Source organism: Platichthys flesus, chromosome 8 (genome assembly GCF_949316205.1).
Source record: "Platichthys flesus chromosome 8, fPlaFle2.1, whole genome shotgun sequence".
Lineage (NCBI taxonomy): Eukaryota > Metazoa > Chordata > Actinopteri > Pleuronectiformes > Pleuronectidae > Platichthys > Platichthys flesus.
Genome location: NC_084952.1, coordinates 19,333,972 through 19,352,938, shown reverse-complemented (window position 1 = coordinate 19,352,938; position 18,967 = coordinate 19,333,972). Strand labels below are relative to the sequence as shown.

At 41.2% G+C, this 18,967-nt stretch overlaps 1 protein-coding gene across 1 annotated transcript; it reads left to right on the top strand.

Moving 5' to 3' along the window:
- Positions 1 to 11,325: 11,325 nt before the first annotated feature.
- LOC133959003 (high-affinity choline transporter 1-like) lies at positions 11,326 to 17,105 on the top strand. Its single transcript, XM_062394058.1, has 8 exons — positions 11,326 to 11,509; positions 13,600 to 13,716; positions 13,825 to 13,980; positions 14,137 to 14,278; positions 14,356 to 14,506; positions 14,617 to 14,770; positions 16,121 to 16,338; positions 16,414 to 17,105. Exons 1-8 carry the CDS (start codon positions 11,326 to 11,328, stop codon positions 16,987 to 16,989), a joined length of 1,698 nt encoding a protein of 565 aa, XP_062250042.1. The 3' UTR covers positions 16,990 to 17,105.
- Positions 17,106 to 18,967: the final 1,862 nt, after the last annotated feature.

The window sequence follows — 18,967 nt, the reverse complement described above, 5'->3', positions numbered from 1 at the left end:
TCTTCGTGCTGTCATGGCACCTGCTCTTTCTTTATTTGCATACTTTGGGGTTATTATCCGTGCTGGAGTTTTCAAATCCAAAGGGGAATCAACAGAATCCTTGTGGGATGCAGTAACTGGCAGAGAACTTTAACGTAAATGTGCAGGAATGTGGGAGCAGAGGTGATTGAAATATACAATTTTACACTTCATGTAGTCCTGGGTCCAGTGGACCCGAACATCACATAGGTAATATAAATGTGTATGTGGGGTGTAAAGTGTAAAGTCACTGATTATATGTTCATCACAGAAAATGAGCCAAGGCCAATAAGTTCCAGGTTGAACACCATACAAGGGTTAAAGGGGGCAGGCCATACCTGCACTGTTGATCAATACTGACTTCATGAATCCTTACAATTAAATAAATAAATAAAATCATCTGAATTAAAGTAATTCATACATGTTGTAAATAGCTTCACAGTGATATGTTGATATTTTACTGACTATTACCTCTTTACCTAGAGGACACAATTATTAAGGTTGATTAGTTTAGCTCTGCTTTCCCTTAAAGTCTGTGTCAGAGAACCGATGAATTGGTGTTGTATAATATAAGATAATGTCGTATCAAATACTGAATCATGAGACTACTTCGATACATCTCCCTTCCCTTTCGTTGCTTATCTACTTTAGCTGCTCATTTTGCTAAATGATTTGCAGACACGTCCTGTCAACGTTTCAAGAGCCCTCACATCTATTGGACCAGACACTCCGGCTTGATGGACTCCACTAATTTAATGACATCAAGGCCCCGGAGAGAGAAAGCCATGTGCATGAGGAGCATGATGTCAAGCGAACCCCATTGAAGACAGCAGCATCATCCAGATGTGAAAGCGCATCTCTTTTCATCTGTGGTTGATGTTTTAGGGGGGGGGGTTATTCCAGAGGACAAGCACAGGGTTTACTATCACAAGATGACACAAGATGATAATGATGTGTTACCTTCTGCAGGAATCAGTCATCGATCTGTGACTGATCAGTTGCCAAGCAGGTATGTAGCAGCGATCAATGCATCATGAAACCAACACTCTTCTGTTAGAGAGATCCCCAAAACCTAAACCAGACACCTAACAATAGCACATGGAAGAAATCATTCTAAATGTTGTGTATTCTTTGTGTCCCTCCAGCTCTTGGTGGCCTTGGATGCCCTGAAGGGTCTCGGGGTCCTGCACGCGGACATAAAACCGGACAACGTTATGTTCGTGAATAGGAAGGCTCAGCCCTTCAGGGTAAAGTTAATTGACTTTGGCTGCGCCATGATGGCGTCCCAGGTCCAGCTGGGGATGGATATCCAGCCGTGTGGGTACATGTGAGTTCATCCTGCACTTGCTAAAACTTCTTTTTAGCAACATTATTTTCTCTGCACTGAAATGTTCCAACAGATTTTTCATCTGCAGCTCATATCTTTCCTTCTCAGGGCTCCAGAGATCTGTCTGGGTCTCCCAATCTCCGAGGCCATCGATGTGTGGGGGGTCGCGTGCGTGCTGGCATTCATGTACCTGGCTCAAAACCTGTTCCCCAATAAATGCAAATATCAAATGGTAATTATCATCTAACCAAACATATTTGTATTTATGATTCATATTCATAGAGAATGCAAGACCATGGTGACATTGCTGGGCCTGCCGCAGGACCACCTGCTCCGTGCTGGCAGGTACAGCAACCAGTTCTTCATCGAAGAGGAGGGTGAAGACAGTCCATCATGGAGACTGATGGTAGAGTAAACCTGTTCTTTGAGAATTCTATTGGTGCATTTCTAAATCATACTGCCCTGTTCTCATCTGTAATACTTGTTGTTCCTTCAAACTGCAGAAGAATTCACTGCCGTTAATAACGTGGAAACAGGGGAAGAGGAGAGTGTCATCGAGCTGCCAAACTCCCTCAACGGCCTGATTCATGTGAGTACTCTCTCATGAGTTGCACAAGTAAAGACTGGATTTGTACCAGTAAGTTATCTGCCATCAGGAGATGGATCATCTGACCTGAAACCTGTTTTCATTTCCAGATCCATCCAAAGTTGGGGGCGGCTGAGATGGAAGACCGCATGGCCTTTGTGTCTCTGTTGGAGGGGCTGCTGCATCTCGACGGGGATGAGAGGATCTCTCCTCATCAAGCTCTGGAGCTGCCCTTCATTTCCATGAGCCACCTGAGGGGGGACATCCACAGCAGAGACTAGTAAGTGTCCACATGTCCTTTCACACTGGAACTAAACACATCAAGTTGGATGGACCGATGGTTTTAATTAATTGACAGTGACTGATTTACTAGTTGATTGTCTTCCCTCATCCAGTCTGACCGACTCACAAGAAGCTATGGGGTTCTGCCCCACTGAGGACAGCATACACTGGTCATCCTCAGACAGCGGCTCCACTGGCTCAATGGACCAAGACTCCTGGGATTCTGTGGAGGCCCTAGACTCCACAAGCGCCACCAATGACCTGTTCTGGTGTTCTGACAGTGTAATAGAGTTCACAAACACCACCTGCTTGCCAACTTTCAATGTGAGCAGTGAGGTGCTCTCCAAAGGGTCTGACGTGAAGATAAACTCCAGGGCTACCTGGGTCTGGTGTCCCATCGTGGATGATGACACCAGTGAGGAAGTCTCCTGGAGTTGTAACGAGGCCGCAGACGTCAGCGCTGCAGCCGCGCACTCTGACGTCACTGCTGCAGCCACAGCCTAAATGTAAATGTATTCAAGCTGTGGAACACCAATATACAGTTCATCCAACAATGAATGGATTGTTCTTCTCAATGTGGGGACACCAGTTTTAACACTGCTGAAATATTGCAGTCCTAATTTATAACTTGAGAATAATTGGATGGACAGTGTGTTCAAGATGTGAGACGACTGCAGAGCTGATGTATCGTCTCAGAGGTTGAACCGAAGACTATTTATGCCTTGAGTTGATGAGACATCTTCTTACTTGGAGTCAGTTATTAGCTTCCTGCGTTTAGAAGATGATTTTCTTATACTGTACAGCTGTATTGTGTGAAAAACCAAACTGTGATGTGACAGATATGTGTGTGTGTGCATCCATTTTCACATTGATACCTCATTAGGATTACACATCATTTTAAGCATAAATATGGACCTTGTGAGGACCAGTAGACCTCATGGGGAACAAAACCTCTTAGGTTCTGGTTAGTGGTAAGATATGAATTGAGGTTAGGTTAAGGTAAGTGTGGGAATTTGTCACGGTTATGGTCGCATGGCTACCAATGTAATAAGGTGCAATCAGGGCCAACACGGATAGCAGTGACTTATGTGCAGGACATCAAGCCTTCTTACGAACTTTTCCTTACGAAAATCATTCTGGATTGCACTAATTTGGAGGGAAAGCATGTTTTCGTAGAAAGCTAGAATGAGACGGACCAAACCCATTTTTATATAGAGGATAAACACGGACTATGACTGGTAACATGTTTAAGATAAGATAAGATTAAGATATGTTTATTTATACCAAACACATGCACAGACATGCACAACACACTCATGCAATGGTAGGTAAATTTAAACTCTGCATTTAACCCATCTGTGTGCAGGACACACAGAGCAGTGAGCTCCTGAGTAAGGTGCCTTGCTCAGGGGCATTAGACACGGTAGGGAGACTCTTGGATTTTTGGACAGATCAATCCAGGTTCGTCTTTTGTTATCTCTCCGTGGAGTTGAACCAGAGACGAACCAGAGACCTTCTCTGCCCATAGTCCAAGTTTCTGCCACTAGATCACCGCCTCTCGAGAAGTAAATACTAAACGTTCTTATACTGGTCAGCTGAAGAAATTGCTGTATTGTACCTGTCGGAATATTAGTGTGTATATATCGCAGGTATGAGTTGACTATAACAAGTCATTTTATCTTAATTTTAGGTTGACATTTTAACAACTGTCTAGGGACAATAGATGAGATCCAGAGCTGCTCTTCCTAATCACAAGAAGAGGAGATGACCTTAAAACCATCGGTAGCCTCCCGGTGGCAGATATATATCGTTGCATATCTGATCAAACAAGGTAGTAAGAGGAGAACAACAATTCAGTATTAAGATGAAATTTATTTACATTAAATCTTATGAGCACCAGCACCGTAACATCCAAAAAACTCTGATTCTCTCTGGGCAGTTGTTGCCTATGCAGCTGTTGTCTACCACCCAGTAGATGCTGACATTGAATACTTCATTGCACCTGTTATTACCACAGACTAAAGATGAACAACACATGTCCACTTCCTAAGATGGGGCCGCAGTAGCAAGACCCTTGCGATAAACATGATTGACCAATTGCAGGAACACAGCTTCGGAGGAGGATATCAGTAATATACAATCAGTAAGTCATTATGTCATACAAAGCTAGTTAGATGCATAAAACCTGTGTGGAGATAAATTAAAGTATTGTGGCTTCAGGCTGCTGCTTCAGGGATCTTAAAGAGGAATTAATCAGATAACATAAATTCACTTTTAGAATCTGTTAAAGGGGTGAAATCTGTTATTGCAGCTTTCTGCCCCTGCAATCATTATTCTACTTATAATGTTATTATAACAGAACAGATACAATTAGTGAAGCACCAGACGCCATACCTTTACCCATCGAGTCTACAGCTGTGAAATGAAACCCTAATATCATCTCTACAGTGTATAGGTGAGTATGCGGTGCCCTTCAGGTAACACAGACAAAGTGTAAGGCCCTCTCTCTCGAGCAAGCTTTTGGTTTGTCCATTCTCGGCTACTGTAGAAACACGGTGGTGCAACATGGAGGAGTATGTGGAGGAGGAACCCCTTATGTAGAGACTTGAAAGGCTCATTCTAAGGTAGCAGAAACACAATCATGAATCTTGCTGCTATAACATCCTCCTAAATCTGACACACTGGAGCTTTAAAGCTGATCTTATTTTTCAAGTAGATAATTTGAATTTAGGTGCTGAAAATATAAAGATATAAAGATTTTTTTACATGAAGATGCTGTACAAGACTACAGTCTTAATGGCTAAAAGCCAGTTTATATTTCTCTGTTCAATAAACGCTGATGTAGCTGCGTACCCTGCATCATAACCTGGCATGCACCTAGAGGAAGTTCCCTTTGATTCAGATCAATCATATCCTCCAATGATATCTGTCTTTTCTCTGTCTCCAGTCATTTCACTCAAAATTGTTGTTAATCATCAATTAGTCTAAATCCAATACGATCCCCTCATTCCCAATTGTTTGATATAAAGACCAGCTCGTGCTTATCAGTTAAATTGTCGGCTCTGCATTAATCCAGGTCCAGAGTGGATGTTTTTGAGGTTTTACTACAGCTAGATTGTGGTACCTATTCTGGTGATAATGATAGATTTCTTGTATTAAGTGAAGAACTAATTTCTTTGAGTAGCTCTGTTGGAATGAGTTCTAAAATACAAGTTGATGAGCTTATTGGAGTTAAGTTATCAAGGTTGATCTGAGAGAAGCTGTCTAAATGTACAACAGGATTCTCAGCTGCTTCTGTGATTTCTGTGCCTGAAGATAAACTAGCATCGATTATTGTCAGGAGATGATGAATTTAGTTTTAAATATTTAAAATTGTATTATTAAACTAGGGCTACGTTGTAGCACTAACAGGATCATTTTGAAGCCTGTTACGGTTAGTGGACAGAGTGATCAATATATATATAGTATATAAGATATATCTCCATCTTGTTGTGATGACACTCATTGCGCCATGCAAAGCATTACATATTACTATTCCGTGGTGTTTCTTATTCTTATTTCTTCTTCCTAAAAGTTTGGACCGCTTCTCCTCCTACAAATTTTGTCGCACAATCACAAGACCTACAAATAAACCTGTGGAATTACGTTGAATAGTGTGCTATTATTCTAATTGATTCGTCCCCCGGTTCTCACAAAAATCGCGATAACGCGACCAAACACGACGAATGGGGCTCAAGGTCTCTCTACCAAAAGAGCGAGAGGCTGAAAATCAGTGTTTTCAGACCCTTTTTTCGTCACTAAAACTGCAAATCCCCAAACGGAGGTCCTCAGACATGATTTTTAGATATTTGAGGTGGTGAGATTGTTTCCTTCGCAGAGATGTCACTCTCAAATCTCTCGGACCTGTGCTTATATCCGCATCGAAAAATCGAGGAATTATTTTCCGATCCTTCTCCCATTGGAGCCCCATGTTAATTCTGAAGATTTTTCTGAAAAGATTAAAACTGAAAAATAAAACGTAAATCGCTCCCAAGGCTCCATTTCTCAGCTCTCACGAATAAAAAATATATCTGGTTGTAGTGTAAACTCTTGTTTTCATTTTCCAGATAGGACTTATAGTTTTTGAGTAACAAGTATTTGTTTGATGTCGGTGCTAGAGTGGAGATCATTTCTCCACTCATGCAATCCAATGTACTTTTTCGGAGGAGATTTATGAAATGAGAAGTACGTTTCTAAACTGTCCACATGGCCTCATTTTTTGGCTCTAAATGATAATATAGGTATTTACTTGTTTGTCCAAACCTTGTGGTTCTCACTGTGTTTTCATTTCTGTGTTATAGATTTTTAATTAGAGCATTTTGTTCGGGAGGTTCTCCTGAGCTCTGACGTCTCCCTCTCTCAAGACACACCTGTCGTAATCAGCGAGTCACACAGGCAGAGGGAGGGGGGCCAAAAGGGACAGTGAGATCTTTTTTTAGACTACACAGGGGGTAATCAGCACTGCAGGTAATTCAGCCAGTAGAGCAGAGGGACAGTTACCCAAAATGGCGTGTTGAAGTCCAAGTGTGGGTAAGACACAAACATTGAATTTTTTCTTTGCCTTTCAGGGGGGAACTGTTGAATTCTTTAAATAATCAACTGTCAATGATATCTAAAGTCAATGTGATTGAATTAATGGATCTGCCGCTGACTCAGTGATCCACTGGTTGTGACTTCAAAACCAACAGAAGCCAAAAATGACTTTTGGACAAATATATTAATACACCTGGTTGTAGTGTCAAGCTTTGTGATTCTCAAATGTGTTCATTTTCCAGATAGGACTTATAGTTTTTGAGTAACAAGTATTTGTTTGATGACGGTGCTCGAGGGTGGAAAAATGTATCTTCAATCAAAACAAATGCAGCAAAAGGAGGACTGCTAAACTGCTCGCATGGCCGTATTTTTTTCCTCTAAATAATGAAATCGATATGTACTTTTCGTCAAAGTGTTGTGGTTCTCAGGGTGCTTTCATTTCAGGAATAGAAGTTATAGATTTTGAATTTTGAGCATTTTGTTCGGGACGTTCTCCTGATGTCTAATCTGTCATTCGCTCTCTCCCACACCTGTTGTCATCAGTGAGTTACACACGCTGAGGGAGGGGCCACTGGGGAGAAGGGGACAGTGAGATCTTTATATTAGCAACTTCAAAGGTGTTGTATGACAGCATAGGTAGTCCAGTGGTTACAGAAGAGGGTTCAAGACCAACTGAGGTGTAGAACTTTAACATTGTCATTTTCTGTGCCTTTCAGAAGGAGAACTTTAAATGCTCTAAAAATACAATTGTCATTGATGTTTAAGGTCAATTCAATTGGATCAGTGGGTTGAGCTGCTGACTCAATGATCCACTGGTTGTACTAATAGCAACCAAAAAATACCATTGAACAAACATATTAATGTGTATGCAGTGATAGTGATAGCGCCATCTAGTGGTCGGTGTGAAAATGAAGTTTGAGCATCGGTCCCAAATTGCGCACACTTTATCAGATGCCAGACCTGAACAGATATATTAGGGTGTTCTTTGATAGGGATAGCGCCTATGGAGGAACATACATGACTTAAGTAAAAATAAATAAATAAATAAATGTATAAATAAATACAGAATTAAATAAATAAATAAAAAAGGAAATAAATTCAGAAATAAATATGTTAATACCAAGAGAAATGTCAAAATAAATGTCTTGAATATATTTGCAACTTTATTTATTTCCTGATACATTTCCTTTTCACAGAGTTTCTCTGGTCACATCTGCTCAGAGATCAGCTGCTTCATGATCAGAGCAGAAGCTGCAGGTGGTTTGTACCGAGCTGGAGTTTCTGTTTCCTCCTCCTCCTCTCGGCTCGCTCCTTGTGCTCAGTAGAAAACGAGACGTGACGCTCACAGTCAGGACTACTGACACCTACATCATCCCAATAAAAAATTACCTTAACTAACCCTCTGAACTTGAACTAGTTCATTTTAAGTGTGAACTGGCTCAACGCTGCAAACAGCTACTGGACACCAGTCAGCATTGAGAGGCAGAAGTAGTAGGGCTGGATCACGACACTCTTGTGACCAATCCTGCATGAGACTGCGGTTAGGCCCGCCTTTCTCATTAGCATAAGGACACTGCAAATGAAAGGTGAAATGTATCAGGGAATAAATAAATCTGCAAATATATTTAAGACATTTATTTTGACATTTCTTTTGGTATTAACATATTTATTCATTTATTTCTCTATTAATTTATTTATTTCCTTTTTTATTTATTTATTTATTTCTGTATTTACATATACATTTATTTATTTTTACTTAAGTCATGTATGGTCCTCCATAAGCGCCACGTAGTGGTCAGTGTGAAAATGAAGTTTTAGACATCGGTCCCAAATCGCACACACTTCATCAGATTCCTGACCTGAAGAGACCTATTAGTGTGTAGGCAGTGTTACTGATAGCGCCACCTACTGATCAAGTCTCTCTCTCTCTCTCTCTCTCTCTCTCTCTCTCTCTCTAAATATATATATATATATTGGTCTGTCTCTCTCTCTTAAAGCAGCCAGTCTGTCTCTCTCTCTCTCTCTCTCTCTCTTTTATACCATCCAGTCTCTCTCTCTCTCTGTCTCTCTCTCTCTCTGGGTCTCTTTCTCTACTCTGGGTATCTCTCTATGGGTCTCTCTATCTCTCTCAATTTGACACAGTCTGTCTCTCTTCCCCAAAAAAAAAAATATTTAGTCCGGAACCGGCAAATTCTAGGCAACCATTCGAAATTTCTCGGCAGGAGGAATTTTCTAGTTATTAACAACGATTTCCACAACAGTGATGGTATGAAAGAGATATATTAAAACATGCAACTTTTATTTCTGTTAATCTGTTTCAACTTTGCTTAAAGTCAACTTAATTGATGTACGTTTGGTGACATTTATCACTACATTCCTCCTTCAGTCTGTACTTTTTCAAAAATAGAGAAAGAAATTAATTAAATTATAATCACTTTGTTACGATGATAAAGCTCAACCAAAAACATGTGACTGGTTTGTAATGTTTCTAAGTGTCTTATTAATTGTTGGGTCTCATACTGTCAGCTGCCAGAGTTTTCAGACATAAAATACAAACTGGTCTCTCCTCATGTCCTCCTTCATTCACTGTGAACCCAAGATCAAGAAAGGCTTCATCGTATTTCATTTTCAACTTGATTTTTGAACACTGTGTCTTGTTTGTCCCTGACCGGCTGCTTCAAGGGAACGAGCTCTGATCTCATGTGTGTGTCTCTGAGCGAGTGAGTGGGGGTGGAGCCCCTGGGCCTGTCTGTGCTGTCTGGAGACAGACTCACAAACAGTTTCCGCTCCTGGTATTTCATGCTGGCCTGATAGGATGATGATGATTTAACAAATAAACGGGTTTTTTCATTTCAAATAAAAAAAGCAACTCAGTAGATCAGCCATCAATACCTCTATGCCTTTTTAAACTAAACGCTTCCTATTTAAGAACATTGGAAAAGTTACTTTCTGCCGCAATAATTAGCTCTAACTATAAGCTTTATCAAACAGGAAGGTTTTGAGCCTTAAACGAACAGACGGTGTCTGCCTTCCGAACTGAAAGTGGTAGATTATTCCACAGGAGAGGAGCTTGATGGCTAAACGCTCTGGCTCCTACTCTACTTTTAGAGACTTTAGGGACGACAAGTAAGCCTGATTTCTGGGACCGGAGTGCTCTAGTGGTTTTATAGGGTACTAGCAGCTTTTTAAGATTAAATGGCGCCATATTATTCAGGGCCTTGAAGGTGAGGAGGAGAATTTTAAATTCTATTCTAGATTTAACTGGAAGCCAGTGTAGCGATGCTAATAATGGAGAAACGTGCTCTCTTATCTTGGTTCTCGTCAGCACGTGCTGCAGCATTTTGGACAAGCTGTAACGACTTACTGCTGGAGCCTGATAGTAATGAATTACAATGGTCCAGTCTGGATGTAACAAAGGTGTGGACTAGTTTTTCTGCATCTTTTTGCAAAAGGACATGTCTAATTTTTTAGATATTACGCAAGTTGAAAAAGGTTTCCCTAGAAATGTGTTTTAGGTGTGAATTAAAGTACAAATCAGGATTAAAGATCACTCCCAAGTTCCTGACTGTTTCATTGGAAGCAAGGGCAATGTCGTCTAGCGCAGCTATATCTTAAGATAATGTATCTCTAAGGTGTTTAGGGCCAAGTATTATAACTTCTGTTTTATCTGAGTTGAATAAGAGAAAATTGCAGGTCATCAAGGGTTTTTATGTCTTGAGACATGCTCGAAGTTTAGATAACTGATTACTTTGCTCAGGTTTTGAAGACAAGTATAACTGGGTGTCATCCGAATTTGGAGGGATCAGAAAAATAGGATTTAAACCAGTTAAGGGCGGTTCCATTAATGTTAATTAACTGTTTAAATCTTTGTAATAAAATTTGATGTTCAATTGTGTAAATCTAATCTAAAAGACCACTTCCTGCAGGCTTCAGGCCTTTTGCCAGGTGAGCTCTTTACAAACAAAGGATAAGTGTAAATGAAATAAAAAGACAGAATAATTAAAGAAAAATAATGAAAAACTATGTGAAATCATGTGCACCCAACTTAGAAAATAAACTGTCAATTAAATAAGGATGTACTAAGAAAAAAAAAGGACTGTGTAAAGTTTTTACTGGAATGAAATGCAGAATGTGACAAAATTATACATTTTTACATTTTAAAACTGAGTGAGCTGATGGAGCAACCGCCAGAGTCTGAATCTATGAATATCTTTCTAGCTTTACTGCTTTTCTTCACAACATAGCAAGTTGAAATGCAATGCGATCCGACAGATATCACTTGTGCACGCATGTAAAGCAAATTATAGCAGAACTAACACCAAGTAATTACAGAAAGAGAAGCAGTAAATCAGGCTCAATCGTTAAGATGTTCAAGATGGGTAAGAATGCAAACATGGAAACTTTAAATTTGTCTCTCTTGTATGCTCACCTTTAGAGAAATGTTGCTTTTCCAGTTACACTCGTTATGTTTTCCAGTTTCTCGTTGGTCATGATATACGTTGAAAAACGCTTGTGTGAAAGACAGTCAACCTTCTTCACCATGGCAGTGAACATTCCAGGAGTGATATTGATGGTGCTCTTCTACCTGTTGGTCCTTGGGACCGGCATCTGGGCTTCTTTCAAGTCCAAGAGGGAACAGAAGAGAAGTGGAGCCAATAAGACGGAGATGACGTTACTGGGAAACCGGAGCATCAACTTGGTGGTGGGGATCTTCACCATGACAGGTGAGGACAGCTCAACTGACGACAATCAGATGGTTTTTTAACATGAATTATAAACAGCCAAATCAGATTTGACTTGCAACATTCTTATTTGGATGAAGTCCTAGTGGTCCAGGGGAAGGCAGCCTTCACTATCGAAAGAGCCATTTCGCGCCCTCTTCCCCCCAAATTAAATCTGTCTGGAGCCGCAAAACCTATTTGATAACAAGACATACAAGATACATTTATTATTCCCAAACACATGCATAGTCACACTACATGCTCTGCATTTGAACCATCTGGTGAACATCGCAGGACACACAGAGCAGTGGGCAGCCATGCACGGCGCCCGGGGGGCAGATGTTGGGGTGGTAAGGTGCCTTGCTCAGGAGCAATTAGACAGTGGGGGTAGGGAGAGTGCTCTTTGGACTTTGGAACAGATTCAGGTGTTGCCCATCCAGGTATGTTTTTCATTGTCACTGCGAGTAGTTGAACCAGAGACCTTCCAGTCCGATGTCCGTAGCTTTCTGCCCATAGTCCAATTTTTCTGCCACTAGTCCACCGCCTGTCCCCCAGGTTACGGGTTATAAAGATATAGTTATGCAATATATATAAAAACTATAGTTTGTTGCATTTATTAAATTATAGAATGAAAATAAATAGAAAAACTGTTGACATTTGACTGCTAGTTTTACCTGTTACAAAAAAGGAAAACACCAAACTCTTATGAAGAGGAGAACCAAATACATGTGTAGGCCTTCTTTGAAATAAATGAAAAACAGAACTATGCTTTTTTTCCGTTCATCTCGAGCTTGTTACTTTTCAACAGTGGCCCTGGAAATGTCTTTAAACATTACATTTCTTGCGACGTAATGTTTTCAGCGGCGCCAATGGTGTGCTTAATTTATCACCAAACAACGTCGGAGGAATGCACAAACACCGTCATTACCTGTGTGAAGTGTTTGCAGCCGTTTGGCCCTCAGCGCCGCATGAGTACTAAAAGTGAAGGAGGAGGAGGGAGGTGCGCGGTGGGGGCTTGTGAGCGCCGCGGAGCATGTAGGGGCAAAATTCTCACAAGAACTCAAATAAATACCCTGTCAAATATCAAAACACATTTGTGGGGAATTGATGACAGAGAGAGTCATTGTTATTCTTAAACATTGATGAATGAAGAAAAAATTGGGCTTCAGCTGAAGGGGCACTTTTCTATACAGTTAAAATGTTTGGTAGAAAGGTCCTGAACAGGCATATCAGTCTCACTCTGAACTTATTGAGCAAAGTGTTCTTATAGAACTTTGAAATATCCTGAAATGATCTATTCCACAGTGAAAATGTTGGACTTTACTTTGAAAAATCTCCAAATCTTTACAGTAAATATGTTTGATATTCAGTATGTAGGTAGTCAGGGAGGTCCTGAACACAGGCATATCAGTCTCACTCTGAACCTATTGAGCAAAGAATTTTTACAGTACTTTTAAATATCCAGAAATTAGCCACTTGAAGCTAAAAGTGTCTTATTTTGTAAAATCTCTAAAATTGATAGTCAAAATGCTATTCATAAAAATGTCACGTGAGACGATATAGACTTCTTGTGAATATAATCCAATCCATTTCCTTTTCAATTATGCATTTTGTATATGCTCCATGTCAGCAGTTTATTTTGAAAAAAGGCTTTGGATGCGTTTACCATAAATGTCAGTATATGCGCATAGTAGAATTTCTGTGTCAGATGATTTTACCACAGGGGGCGAGTGTCGGCTGGCATGACCGCATTGCTGGGGGCTGAGCCCCGGGGCCCAGATGTGTGTGTGTGATATGTAGGAGCACACACACATTCGCCCGCTCCCGGTATTTCATGAAGGCCTGATACGATGATGATTTAAACGTGACGTTCACTCACGTTCATCATATGAAAACTGATTCGTTAATTTCACGGTTCACGAAAAATATGCGCAAATGCACAACACAGAGGGAGCCACCGCAGACTGGCCGAAGAGCCGCAAGCGGCTCGCCGCGGGTTGCCGACCACTGGTCCTGTTGATCAATGATACTGAATTATGTTCTAACTTTTAGTCTGTGTCCAAATATCTGCTGTGTGTTGATCCATCCTGCAGCCACATGGGTTGGAGGAGGCTTCATTGTTGGCACAGCTGAGATGGTGTACACTCCGTCAATGGGACTAACCTGTGCAGCCACGATGATGACTGCATACAGCTTATCTTTTATTATATGTAAGTTGAAGTTGGCAATTTGACTTAATCAATTCACTTTAAGTTGAATCAATATTTATGTGATCTGTTGATATCGTTAGTTTCTGTTTCCCCCCTCATTTAATCAAGGTGGCCTGGTGTTTGCTAAACCACTAAGAAAAATGAAGTGCGTCACAATTATGGACCCTTTCCACATCAAGTATGGACAAGTTCTGACTGCTGGACTGAGCCTGGCCTCAATTCTTACTGATATACTATGGGTATCATTAATACTGGTTTGTTTAGGTAAGTAAGAATAAACATGAAAACAATTTAACCCCCCTCATATATGTCTTGGTTTAAATGACAGATTAAAATGAATGTATTTGAAGGAATATGAGTCATAGATACTTGTACAGGTTGTATATAAGTAGAATTCCACTGAAACAATGTGTTTAACAGGAGGCACCATGAGTGTGGTCCTGGGTTTGCCCTACACTCTGTGTGTCTGGATCTCTGCTGCAGTTGTCATCATCTACACTCTGCTGGGAGGTTTCTACTCTGTGGCCTACACTGATATTGTTCAGCTTGTTCTTATATTCATTTGCTTGATGAGTTGCTGTTCTTTAAGGTTGTATAAAATGCTGGAGTCCTTGCTCATTACCTACCTTTGTATTTGTCTCTGCAGTGGCTGTGTATTCCCTTTGTCTTGATGAACCCTAACTGCTTGGACATTGGCAAGACACTGATGAACAACACCTTACATGCTCCCTGGATTGGTGCACCAGGACTGGAGAAGACCGGGATCATGATGGATGAATTCTTGATATTTGTAAGATGGAGCAAAACTGTGGCTGATGTCAAATGTACTTCACTAGGGATCAGAGAAATCCTCAAGATAAAGACACATGACTCATATTTTAATTGTGTTTCATTTTCAAGTCACTGGGAAGTCTGGGATTTCAGTGTTTACACCAGAGGACGTTGGCAGCTTCTTCATTACCCACAGCTAAGCTCTCGTGCGTAGTCGCTGCTTTCGTATTACTTGTGTTTGGAACACCTCCAATTCTGCTTGGGGCAGCTGCTGCATCTACAGGTACGACAACTTCTACATACTAATGTAAGCTGTGAAATCTAACATCCACTTATCTGTTGTATTTAATGTTAATGAGAGAACAAAACCTGTTAAATCAATGGTTAAATCACAGGAAACCAAGGAGCAACATATTTGCATAACTTAGTGAGCAGGTATAGAGCAAGGTGACCTTTTGATGACAGTGGGTTTTGAAACCAAGGTTGAACCATTATCATATAAAACAAGGTGCTGAGTCACAATCCTTAGTGCAGGAGAGTCAACTGTAAAAAAAACAACTATTTTTCATTCCAAACATAAAAAGACCCCTGTTGTGCAATTGATACATTAAACATGACACAATAAAATGGTGTGCCTTTTGGCATTCAATAAATGTGATTTTCAGAAAAAATATTGAATATTAATATTAAAAACATTAATATTAATTCGCTAGAATTGATTAAAATTACTTGGGACACCACCCTTCAATGGAAGGGAAAATAGTTATTGATAAAGTCTCATGAAATAACTATCTATAAATTTGGAACAAAATTACCATATAGATAGTTAGTTAAGTTGAGGTATATAGAGTTCTTGACAATGTAGAGGTTGGCAAAATTTACACTTATGCAACATTAATGAAAACAACACTTTGAAAGTTAATGTAAGTTATAACATAACTAACATGAACTTTCAAATAACTTTTAACCAAAATATCACAGCAATACAAATCAAACTTATAAACATCACCCGAGATCGAATGAACAGTCTAGTATAATTATTAAGCCCAGTTGCGTTACCCGTCCATAGAAACGGAAAAATGCAGCTCTTGAGCTGGTTCTTAGGCAAGCCCTCGCATCGCATACTTTTGGAAGGTTTTAGCAGACTGCTCCAGTCAGACCTGCTAGAAGGTTGGTAGAGCTTGGATTGGGAGAAAGATTCCCTCGCTCGGTGAGTGGAGAGCTGCACCTCTCCTCCATTGAACCCTTACCCTAACCCTTCATGGGTCATGGGGCCCAGAGGGACCGATAGAGGGTGAAACTTGTGTCTCAGGTCAGATTTCACACCTCTGCCTGATGTTGAGGCATCCTGGGAGACTGAGTTTTGGATTGTCTCCAGAACAAAAAACATGTGCTCAAGGCTTTGACTACACATGTGGGCCGATCTGTAGTTCACAAATACCCGGTACCAACACCCTAAATGATCAGCGTAAGCAAACTACTTGATCACTATAACCATGTTATTTAACCAGCCTTTGAATAGGAGCGATTCTGTTGACGATCTTGACGGTTGATTACTTTATCCTTGTTCACTTTATATGGTGTCCACTGTAATGTTTTATTTTTGTATGAATTTTTTTGGTCTGCTCCTCAGATTGGAACCTGACGTCTTATGGTTCTCCATCTCCATATGAACGTGGGGAAGCAGCTCAAATCCTGCCCATCACATTACAACACCTCACGCCGCCCTTCATCTCCATAATCGGAACTGGATGTGTTGCTGCTGCTGTGATGTCCTCTGCTGATTCTGCCTTGATTTCTGCTGCTTCTGTCTTCACCCACAACATATACAAGAACATCCTGAGGCCACAGGTGAGAACATTGAATTATGACATAATAGTTAGTATCTCAAACCTCTTCACATCCTCCTCTCTATTTTTTCTCCAGGCTTCAGACCGAAAGATTCAGTGGGTGATCCGAGTTGCTGTGATGGTCGTGGGTTTGGCTGGAACATCACTAACCAGCAATGAAAACAGTATATTACTCTTCTGGATTCTTAGTGCTGAAGTGGCCTACATATTAACCTTCCCTCAACTGGTCTGCGTCCTCTTCGTCAATATCTCCAATGGTTACGGAGCTGTTATGGGCTGTGTGGTGGGATTGGTGGTCAGAGTTCTCAGTGGACTCCCATCACTCGGGCTGCCAGTTGTCCTCCACTTCCCAGGATGTGTTCTTGAGGATGGAGTTTATGTCCAGCACGCTCCAATTAAGACCATCTCCATGCTGTCTGCCATTGCTGCCATCGTGTTGTTCTCCTATCTGACGTCTGTGCTCTTCAACAAAGGCCTGTTACCTGAGAAGTGTGACGTGTTCAAGGTGAAAGTCCACCAATCAGCCCGAGAGCTGACACTGGTACATGGGGCCACAGAAGACAATGAGAAAGAGACACTGGATAACACATGTCCTAAGACTGAGGCCTCAGAGCCAATGATTAGATCAGTGTTAGAGTCCCTGAATATCTAAAGTGGACAAAGATGGCATCAGTTCACTGAGCACATTTGTATACAGTTCAACAAGATTGACTTTCTTTCATTAAAATAAGTTCTAATTGCAACTTTGGTCCTTTATTGGGTTCTTTGTTTAAACTGGGACAAATGACAGCGAGATCTGCTGAACTACAAAGATTGTGATGTCACCATGTTGTGTGTCTATTATGATGTAAAGTGTGATGATGAGATAAAAAATCAGATATCGTAATGGTTGAAATTACTTCTTCATATTGCTCTCATTTTAATCTGTGATGTTAGAGGGCACTTAAAATCTTTTGTATTTAAACACTTTCATTTGAAACACTTCACCATAATCTTTTAATAAAGATTGCAGCTTGTTTATTAATTAGAAAAGATGGGACAAAGTACTGGATATATATATATATATATATATATACGTGTAAAAACTGGCTCACACGTAGAAGGATGGCAAAAGAACAAATACAAACCAAAAGTATAGACAACAGGACCAGGACGACTTATTAAACCCAAACGTAAAAGTCAACCTGACAAAGAGAAACACAAAGACTCTAGACACAGAGGAACCTGAGATAATACACCACAGGGGAAACACATGAGGAAAGATGGAGACAAACCACGATGGGAAACAGGACAAAGACAGAAATTAAAGTGAGAGAGATTCACAAAGAACAAAGTTTCAAATTGAACAGGTAACGAATAATTCAAAGTACAACACAATAATCAAACACAGAGTGGTGACTTTCTGACGGGCAGACCACAGGCGGTGCGGATCGGCAGCACCACATCCTCCACCCTGACTCTCAACCAGGGCTGTGTGCTCAGTCTTCTTCTGTACTCCCTGTTCATGCATGACTGCGTGGCCACCCACAGCTCCAACACCATCGTTAAGTTTGCTGATGACACCACTGTCATAGGCCTGATCAACGGCGACGATGAGAAGGCCTAACGAGAGCATGTCAGAGCCCTGACATCTTGGTGCCAGGACAACAACCTCCATCTCAACGTTAGCAAAACGAAGGAGCTGATCGTGGACTACAGGAAGAGACGAGGAGAAGAACACGCCCCCCTCTCCATCAACGGGGCCACGGTGGAGCGAGTCAGCAGCTTCAAGTTCCTCGGGGTCCACATCACTGATGACCTGACCTGGACCCATCACACAGACTCCATCAGCAAGACGGCCAGACAGCGGCTCTTCTTCCTCCGCAGGCTGCGGAAGCTCCACATGGACTCCAGGATTCTCTGCAACTTCTACAGGTGCACCATAGAGAGCATCCTGACTGGCTGCATCACCGCCTGGTATGGCAGCTGCACCGCCCTGAACCATAAAGGCCGGTGCATGCTTCTGCGTTTTCACGTCCCGTAAGCGCTTATGTATCTCTTCTTACATGCTTATGTTGCGGGTGGAAATCAAAGGCAGGAGTCGTCGTTCTCAAGTTAAAATTAGACAGGTTTATTCAGAGGTCACAGGTCAGGAAACTGCGGTGTCCAGCAATTGAACATGCATGGGCTTCTAATTCTATGCAGAAGGCTACACAGAAGAAAAAGCGCTTAAACAGAGTGCGCACATAGTTTATATATTGGGCGTGACAGGGGTTCTTCTTGGATTGGTCAAAACTAGATGGAGGCCGCTGCATCTAGACGGGGCAGTGCCTCATCCTCTTGGAATGTCGCGTGATGAGGATACTGTACGTGCAATCCGTTGTCGTGGTTACCAGAGGTGATAATGTTTCTGTGTCAGTGCAGCTGCGTTAGTGTGCTGTGTGGGAGAGATTTTAGGCCAAGGTCTGCTCATTATCTGTGTGTGAATTGAAACAGGGAGCTGGGATGTGTGGTACAAAGTGTTGACTGTTCTACAGAGTGTGATAAAGAGGTCAAAGGAATGTATGTGGTGTATGTCAATACATCTATGTGTAATGTATGTGGTGTATATCAATAAATACCCCTTTCCACACCTGATAGGTGTGGACAAC

What these genes read in the sequence shown, in the direction of transcription:
- LOC133959003 (XM_062394058.1), top strand. Translation starts at nt 11,326, where the DNA reads ATGGCAGTGAACATTCCAGGAGTGATATTGATGGTGCTCTTCTACCTG. An exon ending in CAGCTTGTTCTTATATTCAT is followed by an intron (nt 14,279 to 14,355) that starts TTGCTTGATGAG and finishes TTTGTATTTGTC; the next exon opens with TCTGCAGTGGCTGTGTATTC. An exon ending in GGCAGCTGCTGCATCTACAG is followed by an intron (nt 14,771 to 16,120) that starts GTACGACAACTT and finishes TCTGCTCCTCAG; the next exon opens with ATTGGAACCTGACGTCTTAT.